General features: G+C 36.2%; 1 protein-coding gene across 7 annotated transcripts in view; it reads right to left on the bottom strand.

The window, feature by feature from the left end:
• The window catches only part of EXOC6 (exocyst complex component 6), a 196,873-nt gene that overhangs the window by 95,139 nt on the left and 88,952 nt on the right, over nucleotides 1-12,782 (bottom strand). For all 7 annotated transcript variants that reach the window (XR_004346133.1, XM_032607832.1, XM_032607837.1 and 4 more), the window contains exons 15-17: nucleotides 8,210-8,319; nucleotides 4,324-4,435; nucleotides 3,655-3,789 (exon numbers count right to left, since the gene is read on the bottom strand). Coding sequence is in view for 6 of the 7 variants with exons in the window: in XM_032607832.1 (XP_032463723.1) it covers nucleotides 3,655-3,789; nucleotides 4,324-4,435; nucleotides 8,210-8,319 (357 nt within the window). In the remaining variant the exon portion in view is untranslated. The remainder of the gene's footprint in view (nucleotides 1-3,654; nucleotides 3,790-4,323; nucleotides 4,436-8,209; nucleotides 8,320-12,782) is intronic.

Raw genomic sequence — 12,782 nt, 5'->3', positions numbered from 1 at the left:
AGTTTAGGCACTGGTAAATAGTTTATTTTGAGGTTAGGTCTTGTTGAGAAAAACAGAATGCTTAAAGAACAGAATGCTCTGGCCCCTGCTGGAAATGTAAGAGGATTTTCCTCAAATCTTCACTGGGAGAACCTGGTGCCCCCTCTAAGACTGGGTTCTCCTGGAGTTTTTACTCTCAAACTTGTCCATACTGATTTTCTAATATTCATTAATTATACTTCACGTTTTCCTACCCCAGTAATGATTCCTATGGGTTTCTACTCCATTAAGTTGTGATTCTCTGTATTTGCCTACTTCTCCAATTTTGGGGGCAGCAGTGTGTCCTGTGATCTCACTTCTCTGAAAGATCAAGGAAGAATTGATTTTTTCAGTTTTCTCAGCTTTTTACTTGTTGGGACAGAGTGATAACTTCCCAGCTCTTTACATGCCAGACTAGAAATTGGAAGTCTGTGTTCACTTTTTAATAATTAATTGAGCTATATCTATTTATAATTATTGCATTTATAAATTGTGTGTGCTTATATATGAATGTTACATTTAAAAAAGGAAGTTTTTATAGAGTCCACGTACCATGTCCTTGCTCCACAGGAAGAGAATTTCAAGCCCTTAATCAAAGATAATTTACCACTGTCACTTTAGCCATAATCCTAAAAACACTTTGTTACATACTCATCAATAGATTAAAAAAGGCAAACTGAAAAAGAATCGCAAGCATATTCTTTCTAGGCACTTACAGTTGCAATCACTGCCCGGACTCAAAAGGAAAGGACTCTTCGGGGTGGCAGGTTGGAAAAGCTCCAGGGAGCAAAGTTAAAAAGCTCTGATGCCAAAGAAAAAGAACTGGGCCATTTCTCTACACAGATTAAAAAGGGAATGGTATTCCCATTTTCCCCTCTATTCTGATGCAAATCTTTTCAGTTAGAAGTCTTATATTAGCTTCAAGTAGCTCTCAGTGTGGGTCCAGGTTAATTTCAAAAAGCTGTGGTACTGCTTGAGGGCAGGAACTACTTACTTTACCTCTTTTGTACCACTCACAGATTTAGTACAATGAAAGGCAAGCTAACAAGGCAGTCTATATAATATTTCATAAAGTAAACAAATATATAAAATCTACCACTTTGTATATGCATATGTGGGATTTCGGAGGGGAAGCAAATGGAGGTATGGGTAAAAGGATCATGTAAGTGCTATTTCTATAATCATTAAGCAACTAAATAGAAATATATTTGATCAGGTCACTGGACTGAAAAGAATTAGGCTAAGAGGTTAACTAAGCAATCCTTGCTAATGTCTGTAATCAAGACTGTACTTTAATCATCTACAGATTGACTATTCACTGTGAATGGAAATTCCCCCAATCTCCCTCAGTAATTCACTTTAATGTTGATTTAATGATTCTCCCTGTTGAATTGCTTTCTCATAGTACAGTTTAAGACAAATTCCTCTTGAAACAGATCAAAGGAAGGGTTGAAGAACACTTAACCTTCAAATATTGAGCTTGAAATAACTCTTGTTTGTATATCATAAAAGAGAAAGGGTTTCCTGAGTTCTGTGCAAAAATAAAACAAAAAATAAACAACAAGAAATAAGGATGTTCTACTATTTGTACAGGCTGAACTTGATTTCCTAGAAAACCCAAGGGGTATCCTATGGCAGTTGTAGCTTCAACTAAATATCTACAACTTAAGTACCACTGGAACGATGGACCAGAGCTAACATTTCTAAACATTTCCTCTCAACAGGCAGATTTTGAGAAGTGTAGTTCCAAGATTCCTTAATCTGAGGCATCATGTTCCAGTATCTGTGGTTCTTTGACTTACAATTGATAAGAAAAATTGCTTGAAGATCCCTAGATACACCAGATGTCAACGCATTTCATGTTTTAATCAAAGTACAGAGCAAGCCTATTAAATATAATGTTAATAGTTAAATATGCTTACAACTCCATTCCCTAGTAAATCCCTTCTTGACAGCGTATGAGTAACACATGGACATAAGGACAGAGAGCAAGAAAGAAAAAGAAGGATTGTGTAAAATCTAATATTGAAGCAAAGAATCAATCTGTGGATAAATAAATGTCTACAAATTTGTGGAGTCTCCTCCTGTATTATGGTACTTATTATATCATATTGTCAATTGTCTTTTTATAGTTTTTTCTCCCGTGAGCTCCTTGAGGGCAGGGATACATTTCTATATTTTCGGCATCTAACAGAGCGCTCAGAGCACAGATCATGTACAACAAATGGCACTGTGCTAAGTATCCCCTTTAATCCTTAGAATAATTGTATGAGGTAGATAATATATTGCTATTCTAATTTTGTAGATAATAAAACCAGGAATCATTAAAATGAAAGAATGTGGCCAAAGTCACACAGCAGTCTAACTCCAGAGTATATGCGCTTAATTACTGTACTATACTATCTGAATAAATGAACGCCTGTTTTGTCCAGGTTCTGTCTCAGTTTTAATAAATAATTTTATTAATTCATTCACTCAGATATCATCTGCATTTGTGTCTTATGGATTAGGATGACAACATGGGCTCAAGAATCATCAGAGGAGCATAAGATTTGGGGGCCAGGCAGATAACTTTAGGAACCAAGGGTCTTTTCTGGACTTCACACTTTCAAAGTCTGGTTACTCTTTTTTGTTTTTGTTTTTGGGGGTTTTCTGGTTGCACCACGTGGCACGTGGGATCTTATGAGTTCTCCAACCAGGGATCAAACCTGCATCCCCTGCATTGGAAGTGCAGAGTCTTAACCACTAGACTGCAAAGTCTGGTTACTGTTAACATTAAATTAGTTATATCTAAATACAAGTATACTGAATTTTTTAACTGTAAATGATTATACTATAATTTTAGGAGATAAATTGGGCAATTTATAATATAGCAAGAGTAGGGAAGATGATAATTCTTTTTAATAGAAAACTTAGAAAGGGCTATGAGGTTAAACTAGCAAGCCTATTTTATAGATAAGGGATCAGCAAATGGTTTATATTAGTTTAACAAATTATTCAATGCAAAAGGATTTATATTGCTAGACTATGCCAGTGTCTCATTTACATGATTCCCAAATCAATAAAATAATAAAAGTTTATATAACAAATTTATGAAATTATTTAATTCATAATGCTTAAAACAACCATTAATTAATGTTTTGTTATATCCCATGGTATTATAAAAACAAAAATCTGTCCATTCAGAAAAGAGTAGGACTTGAATAACATGTAATAAGGCAATACTATCAGAGGCAATAAAGGATGTAAAGCAAATCTTACACTTGTCTAATTCTTCTTACAATTTTAATTTCCAAACATACACACACTTATATATATTACATATACAATTAACTATTAAACTGTGAGACATGAAAGAAAATCAAGTTAGACTGATTCAGCACTACTCTAAGTCTTCAAAACATGAAGAAAATGTAATATAGCTATAGAAAATCAATATACTTTTCTTCATTTTAACAAGATGTTTAATGCCAAAAAGGAACTGACATTTATTTGCTCATTGTTGACATTGATTACCACTAATTTTCAATTGTTAGAAATATAATGGAATCATGTGTATTACAAAAATTGTCTTTACTTTTTAAAAGTTTGCTTACAGTAACTGAAATAAAAACTTTCAGTCAGATTTTTACATACCTTAAAAGTAGAGAGCCCATAAAGTCTTGTGGTATGAACAGTTTCTTGAGAAATATTTGTAATATTAGTTATAAAGTCCTCAAGGTATTTGCAAGCTTGTTCCAGGTGTGTGGTGTTTATAATGATTTGCACTAGCTAGAAAATAGAAAATGCCTCCAGTGAAATGCAGGTTACATGTATACAAAGCCATTTGATTTTTAAAATTAGGATTATTACTTCCAGCAAGTGTACCACTTCTGCATAATTATAGCATTATAGGATACAACTGATTATCTGATTTCAAAAGCCTGCTGTAAATACTGCTTATGAATGCTATCATCTAAAAAAAAAACCAAGAGTCTAACTAGCAACTTTTCAAAGCATTTTTTCAAATTTTATACATTCACCAAGTAAAAAAATTTAGTATTTTCACTTTTCATGTAAAGTCTGGCAAACATGAATCTCCATATATCTTCTAACATCATCAGCGATCCACTATTCCCCATGTAAACCCTTTTCCCTCACATCACTGGAATTTACAATGACGCTTTTATTTTAAAACAAACCCACTTCTATTAATAAATTTAAAATGGAAAGCTAGTTTTATAGGATGATGTTCAGCAATAAATTAATTTATAATAATTGTTTCATATAATGAAACATTTAGCTATAAATATCTTTTTAACCTACCTCTGTCAAACCTATGTGAGGTTTTTTAATAAGATTCAGTAAACAGCTACTCAAAGTTCTGGTCAGCAGCAGATTTGTTGATTTTCTAAGCATATCATCTACTTCTGTTGAGCTAAAAACAAAGGTTGATATTATTAAGGTTTCCACAAGGGTTACAATTAGTTAGCTTCCTAAATAATTTAATGCAATTTACTCTAATTCCTTTATATCTCTAAATAAATTACAATCATTCATATCTATTAAATCACATATTTCAATTCAATTTAGTTTCACAAAAGGGATACTTTCCATAAAGTAGAATGTTCATTTATAGAATAATTTAAATGTATTCAATTCACCATTACAGTAAAACCATGGAGTACTTAGTATAAGGAAGTAAAACTATTCTTAAATTATGACTCCATTATGGTACAGCCACTTTCAAAGACACTTTATATACAACTATAACTAAAATTACTTTTAAAATACAAATTGCTAGATTTGGTTTTAATATAACTAAGCTATCCATTTCCATTGAGAATTTTTTTTAAAAAGATTCAAAGAAATTAATTGCCTTACACTAGTTTTAATTTGGGAGAGGAACTAACCCTATGATGTTTCTTAACATCCTAAAAATTACTAGCCTAGCACTAAAAAGCTTATTATTTTCTTCTAACCACTAGGCCTTCAATTTAAGTAAGTCATGATTTTTTGTATATAGCCTCATTATCAAAACGGTTAAGCTGTCCTTAGACCAAGTTTTCTCAGTCTCAGCACTACTGACATTTAGGCTAGATAATTCTTTGTTGTGGAGCTGTCTTGTACCATTGAAAGATGTTTAGCAGCATCCCTGTCCTCCACCCGCCTGATGCAAGTAGCACTCTTCCCCCTAGTTGTGACAACCCAAAATGTCTCTAGACAGTGTCAAATATACCCTGGGGGGCAAAACTGCCCCAGATGAGACTCACTGCCTTAAACACAGTCTAACATTTTAATTTTAGAACCCTTTCACTCTTTACTTTATTAAAACATTACTCTTAAAAATCTATGAGGTACAAATATTTACTAGTTTACATTTATTTTAAATATGCAAATAGAACAAGATTTGACAAAACACAGGTAATTTTCACTACTATTCCAGTGTTCTCCATTTTAATGTAGGTGCTCTTCAATTTCTGCTAACCCTAATTCTGGCAGACCTGAGGAGAATATGCCTCACTGATTTCATATCTGAAGTCAAGACTTCCCAGGGAATAGCATATATATACCAGTAGGGTTTCAGGGTTACACAGTAGCAAACTCTCTGACAGAAATCAGTCGTGTCCCTAGAACAAGCAACGTACTCACACCGATATAAAGGAGGTGGTTGCCAACTCCTCTGGTTTCCTTTCTGACACACTCAAATTATGCTTAAAGACACCCTGTATAGCATCCTTTTCAGATGAAAAGTTATGCATGACAGATAATGTCTTTTGTTTAATTCCCCTGAACTTCCTTGAATGCTGAATCAATGCATAAGTAAAAGCAGAGAAAGAAAACCTATCAGCACCTACGTCCTATTCCTGCCAGCAAGATTTACCCAACAGTGACCAGGATTTTCTCTAAGAGGTTTTTATCCTAACTGAGCAATTTTTTTCCCTTAACTCCTTCTCTTTTGAGCTTATAACCTGTACTCTTCCCAATTTTTAAATAACAAATAACACAGTAATTAAATCTCAATATACAATAAATCTCCTAAATTATTTGAGAGCTTAGCCTCTTATGAAAACTGAAAATTTCTTAAAGATCATATTAGATCCAGATGTTTTCTCTGCAACCAAATAACTGAGACTTTAGAGTCTCATCATGAAGTCACTTAATTCTCTGGCCCTGCTCTTATTCACATATAAAAAGAACCCCAAACATTTTTACTATAAGAGCTCCAAAGCATCTTTTTGGTCTAAAAACCTAACTGCAAAATATGTTTAAACATAATAAAAGAGCTTTAAACCCAGAAAGTTATTTTTCCATAATTCTTTAATGACAAATTAAAAAAAAATGACTCAGCTCAATTTTAGGCCACAGATGTAAATTTTTAAAACAAAAATATGTCAGAAAGCTGATAATCTAGAATAAATTTAAATTTACATATTTTAATACTAACTATGCTTTCTGTATTCTGAACTACAAAATGAAAATAGCCAATGTTATTTAGCAAAGCTAAATTTTAAAAATGTAAGTATAAAAAGCCTTGCTAAATGAAAAACAGTATCATAGTTAAATAGAATGACTGGATTTTGAACTAACAAAGATGACAAATATTTTTATCAAAGAAAGAAGGAAAAAATAGATAATCTTTTCTGCTGTAGCATTAGTATACAACATTTACCTTTTAGAATGCTAGGAGTTCATGCACAAAAAGAGCCAGAACTGAGGGGGCAATTCTAGTTCTAGTCAGTCAGTAGGGAAGCTTTAGGGATAATTACACATAATATTATGACTAAGGGCTTTTACCTTTGGTGTTATAAATGTGGTAAAAAATCAAATAACAGGACTTCCCTGGTGGCACAGTGGTTAAGAATCCACCTGCCAGTGCAGGCGACACAGGTTCGAGCCCTGGTCCGTGAAGATCCCACATGCTGCAGAGCAACTAAGCCTGTGCGCCGCAACTACTGGGCCTGTGCTCTAGAGCTCGCAAACCACAACTACTGAGCCCCCACATGCCACAACTACTGAAGCCTGCGTGCCTAGAGCCTGTGCTCCACAACAAAGACAAGCCACCACTATGAGAAGCCCGTGCACCGCAACAGAGAGCAGCCCCTGCTTGCCACAACTAGAGAAAGCCTGCACATAGCAACGAAGACCCAATGCAGCCAAAAATAAATAAATAAATAAATTTACTTATTTTAAAAAATCAAATAACAATTAGAGATCCACTGTCTCTTCTCTGTAAATAAACAAAATAAAAGTTAATTCCAAACTGCTAAATTTCTATACTTTCTACAGTTTACTTCCAATCTACCATCCACATTGTGGCCAGAGTAAACTTTCTAAAATATTACTCCAGTCATGTCGTTTCTTAGTTAAAAATTCTTCAACAGATCCCCAATGCCTGCAAATAAATATAAAAACTCCAAGCTCTAGTCTCACATCTTATATTGTAGTATCTCATCTGCTCCTACGTCTTATGTGCCTACCATGTGCCAGGCTACACGGAGTGCTTTATACACACTCACTACCTCATTTAATTCTTAAAACCACCCTATGAGTTATTTCTCTCATTTTACAGATGAGGGAACTGCAATTTAAATAGATTAAGTGACTTGCCCAAAGTCCTACTGCAGCTAGTGAGTGTCAACATCAAGAATCAAGCTCAGGTGTAAGTCTGAAGCTTATGTTCTTAACTACTGCATTATACTGCTCTGTTTTAGATCAGAACTTTAGAATGTTCAATGAAAAAAAAGATAGGCATAAATTATTGGTAGCTCTTGGACCATTAGAGCTCTGCTAATGAAAACTACCACTGTAATAGTCTATCATTCCTTTTCAATGAACACTCATTTGTATTCACTGTTTTTCCAATGTGGAATGATATTGTGTGTTATGTTATAAGCTAATGTCTTTAAAATACATGTTTAGAAACTTTGGTATAAGAGACTAGTAGAGTATGATGAAGCTTAAGGCAGTGGTTCTTAAACTTGGAGTGTATCAGAATCACCCAGAGTACTTGGTAAAGCCAAGGGCTCCACCCTCAGTTTCTAATTCAGTAGGTCTGAGGTTGCATTTCTAGTTAATCCCAAATGCCACCAAGATATGTAAGCCTTCCAACGAGATAATAGTCCACTGAAGAGTCATGGCCTAAAAATCAAGTGTTAATGTTTCACAAAAATAGCTATGATAAAGATACATTTCTTATTAATAAACTTACCTCCGGTGTAACGACTCTGAAAATTTAAGGCTGGCATAAATAAATTCTTTAACTTGAATATAAATATGAGGCACTGATTGAGACATGGGCAGTTTCTTTGGGAAAGATTGCTGTTAAAAGAAAAACAAAGTTGAAACTGTTGCTGAAATTTTAGAAAAAGATATTCTAATCACCTCAAAAATGTAAAAATTAAATTGATTTCACATTTGAATTAGTAGTTAATACTTGCATTTTAAAGTCTACTGTTATCCCATTATTTTTAAGATTTTAAAAAGAATTAAAATATTTCTGAAGAAAATAATGTGGCAATTTACCTGTTTCTTAAATCATGTTACCAGACTTCTAACAAGCAGAGAAAGTATATAAGTGTGTGTCCTGATGACAAGTATCCTGCAGAAGATGCTTAACTCTTTGCTTCCTTACAGCCGTAATACAGAGTCAGGTTGGCATGAAAGTTATGGGCCAGCTTCCTGGCTCAGTGTCATCAAATAATTCTAAGACTCCCTTCACTTGCTTGAATGCCAATTTAAGAAAGTATCCACTTCATTCCAAAACTCCTAGAATACCTTACAGCAGCTTTCTGAGCTAATATGAAGCTAATGGTTTGCAGTATGCTCCTTGGCTAAAATGCTTTACCAGCCAACATCCATTAGCAAATTCTCAGTCTCCAAAAGGTAAACTCTCCCGAAGATTGTTACCAAAAGCCCCCTCTTTACGCTTCATGAAGCCTAATCTACTTCAATCTTCACATTCATTGCAACTTAGTTTACATCATTGACCTCACGAAGGTCACCAATGACCTCACAGGTGTTAAATCCAGTAACTTTTCATGTTACCTGATTCACCTGAACAATCTGACACAATGGGCCTCCTGCTTTTTTTTCCCCCCTAAATAAACCCCCATTTTATTTATTTACTTTTGGCCACTCCACGGGGCATGTGGGATCTTAGTTTCCCGACCAGTGATCAAACCCGTGCCCCCTGCACTGAAAAAACAGTGTCTTAACCACTGGACCACCAGGGAAGTCTCGCCTCCTGCTTCTTAAAGGATCTCTCCTTCCTTGGAATCCATGACCCACACTGGTTTTCCTTTGTTTCTCTACCTTCTCTATATCTCCTCCTCTAGCCATCCCTTAATTGCTACTCCTTAGGGTTCTATCCTACACTTTCTTCCCTTCTTACCACACATACTGTCCTTAGAGAATCTCACCTACTCTCACCATGCAAGTGCCAATATCTCCCAAATCTAAAACTCTAGGCCAAATCTTTCTCCTGAAGTCCAAATCTGTATATCTAACTAACATTTGAACACCTCCATTTAGCTGTAACATTTGAGACATTCTCAACAGAACCCAAAGTGAAATGATCATCCCTTCTTTCTAAATCTGCTCCTCTTGCGTTTCCTATCTTAGTGAATGCTACCACCAGCCAAGGCAGAAATGTGGCTATCACACTTGTGCCTCTATCTTCATCATCCCTCATATGCAAGTGATAATCAACTCCTGTCATTCCTACTTCCTAAAAACCTCAAATCATATTCCACAGCCATAACTCCCATTCAGGTCACCAATCTCTCTTGCCAAAATAACTGCAACAATCCCCAAGCTAGTATCCCAGCCTTACTCTTCTCCAATCCATTCCCCACACACTAGCCAGAGAGATCTTTCTAAAGCACAAATCTGATTATGTTTTTACTGCTTGAAATCTGGTGGTGACTTATTCGAGCCATCAGGCTAAGCTCCCTAACATTGTTTACAAGGCCTATTATAGTCTGCCACTTTCTACTTCATCTTCATTTTTTGATCTTCGTCTCCTGCACTTCATCAACCTTGTACTTTATACTGCAGAATTACAGCCTTTCTCCATGCTGCTTCTTCTATCTTGAGCAGGGCCAACTTCTGTGAATTGTAATTTCCTGTTTATTTAATCTATCCCTCACTTGACTACAAGTTCCTTGACAGCAGAGACTGAAAAACTAGCACATAGCACAGTGTCTACTAGATAGCAGGTGGATGATAAATCTATGAATTAACATATGTGCTCTTAGGTATCTCCAGCAGAAAGAAACTTACAATAAGCTGGTAGTGAAAACATTTGCAGAGAGCAGTCTCTCTCCAAAACTGGTAGGTTCAACCTTTCCAAATTTAGGAACTGAATTAGGAGTACTACAAAAATCAACTAGAGTTGCTGTTCTTTAAAATCACCTTATAATAATGTAAGAGCTAACTCACCTCCAAGTTATGTTTTACAGAATAATGAAACCAATATTAACTATTTGAAAGATATTTCAACTTTAAGAATTGATTTTAATGACATTAAAGACAATATGAACATGTTCTTATTTTAGTCAAAGGATCCTAGTTAAATTAGCAAAGCTATCTGCAAAAAGACAGATTTTAGCATATATGTTCAGTCTTATTCCTTTCTCACTTGTAATTTCTGCTGAAAATAACTCATGGTATTTGAAAGACAATTTCACATCTTTTTCAATCGTTTTAATTGAAAATTATACTTAAAATAGGAAAAAATTAAATATATAAACACACAACCAAGAGACTATTACTAAATAACTTATGGGATTTCTAAGTTATCACATTTAAATTTTCCATGTGCCTTTTGCCTTAATGATAGTTCTTTTTAATGATGAATAATACACAAGCCAATGAATACAATTCCTAACAAGCTTAATCCTCAGATGCTGTATATTTTGGAAGTACCCTACAAGCAAAGTCAAATATCCTTTTAACTATAAATCTATTTAGAATAGTTTAGTGTAATTAGAAGGGACATTAGAGATTATTTAGTTCAACCTCCTTATTTGACAGATGAGTCAAAATGCCCAAATAGGGTAAGTCACTTGCCCATAATAAGCCACAGACAGAGCTGGCACATGAATCCAGACCAAATCCAGCGCTCTTTTTGCAGATGCTATATCCTGAACACATTTATTACTAAAACAAAACAAAGCCAAGCTGTGAGACAGAGAATATTCTCATAATATTTCTTTTTTAAAAAATACATTTATTGGGCTTCCCTGGTGGCACAGTGGTTGAGAGTCTGCCTGCCGATGCAGGGGACACGGGTTCGTGCCCCGGTCCGGGAAGATCCTACATGCCCTGGAGCGGCTGGGCCCGTGAGTCATGGTCGCTGAGCCTGCGTGTCCGGAGCCTGTGCTCCGCAACGGGAGAGGCCACAACAGTGAGAGGCCCGCGTACTGCAAAAAACCCCCACAACATTTATTTATTTGTTTGTTTGTCTATGTATTTATTCTTGGCTGCATTGGGTCTTTGTTGCTGCATGCGGGCTTTCTCTAGTTGCGGTGAGCGGGGGCTACTCTTCGTTGCAGTGCGCATGTTTCTCATTGCCGTGGCTTCCCTTGTTGTGGAGCATGTGCTCTAGGCACGCGGGCTTCAGTAGTTGTGGCCTGCGGGCTTAGGTGCTCTGCGGCATGTGGTATCTTCGCGGACCAGGGATCGAACCCGTGTCCCCTGCATTGGCAGGCGGATTCCTTTTTTTTTTTTTTTTAAGTATTTATTTATTTAATTTTTAGCTGCATTGGGTCTTAGATGTGGCATGTAGGATCTTCGCTAGGGCAATGCAGGCTCTTCATTGCAGCGTGTGGGCTTCTCTCTAGTTGTGGTGTGCAGGTTTTCTCCTCTCTAGTTGTAGTGCACAGGCTCCAGGGTGCATGGGCTCTGTAGCTGTGGCGCGTGTGTTCCAGAGCACGCAGCTCTAGTTGAGGCGCACAAGCTCAGTAGTTGTGGCATGCAGGCTTAGTTGTCCCGTGGCATGTGGGATCTTAGTTCCCTGACCAGGGATCGAACCCTCATCCCCTGCATTATAAGGCGGATTCTTTACCACTGGACCACCAGGGAAGTCCTGGCAGGCAGATTCTTAACCACTGCGCCACGAGGTAAGTCCCTCGTAATATTTCTTGACAGGGAAACTTTGATTGGGGTTTCAAAAATACAGAACTAGAGTGCTTCCCTGGTGGCGCAGTGGTTGAGAGTCTGCCTGCCGATGCAGGGGACACAGGTTCGTGCCCCAGTCTGGGAAGATCCCACATGCCGCGGAGCGGCTGGGCCTGTGAGCCATGGCCGCTGATCCTGCGCATCCGGAGCCTGTGCTCCGCAACGGGAGAGGCCACAACAGTGAGAGGCCCGCGTACCACACACACACAAAAAAACCAGAACTAGAATAATTATTCTGGTTTTTTGTGTGTATTAGAATACAATTAGGTATACGCAATGGCAGTGTTAGCTATAATCTAAAAGCTATGCATTAAATTACTTGGTCCTGTATTTAGTGACTATTACATGTAATATGCTTAGTTTATGTATATACAAACGTAACATAAAAATTTACAGTCACAATTCACACAACTCATTCAGAATTCACTCTTGTTCATTATTAAGGGATAAAAATGTAGAAAAGGACTAAATTATAAAGTGTTGAAAAAATAATAAAAAAAGATTAAGGGAAAAAAATCAAAAATGAAGAGAATGAAAAAGGTGATAATAACAGGAAATATGATATCCTTTTCTCATAAGATCTAATTCTACCCAGGGATACT

This window comes from Phocoena sinus, chromosome 16, assembly GCF_008692025.1.
Source record: "Phocoena sinus isolate mPhoSin1 chromosome 16, mPhoSin1.pri, whole genome shotgun sequence".
Lineage (NCBI taxonomy): Eukaryota > Metazoa > Chordata > Mammalia > Artiodactyla > Phocoenidae > Phocoena > Phocoena sinus.
The sequence above is the reverse complement of the archived record's forward strand: the minus strand, read 5'-3'. Positions and strand labels throughout refer to the sequence as shown.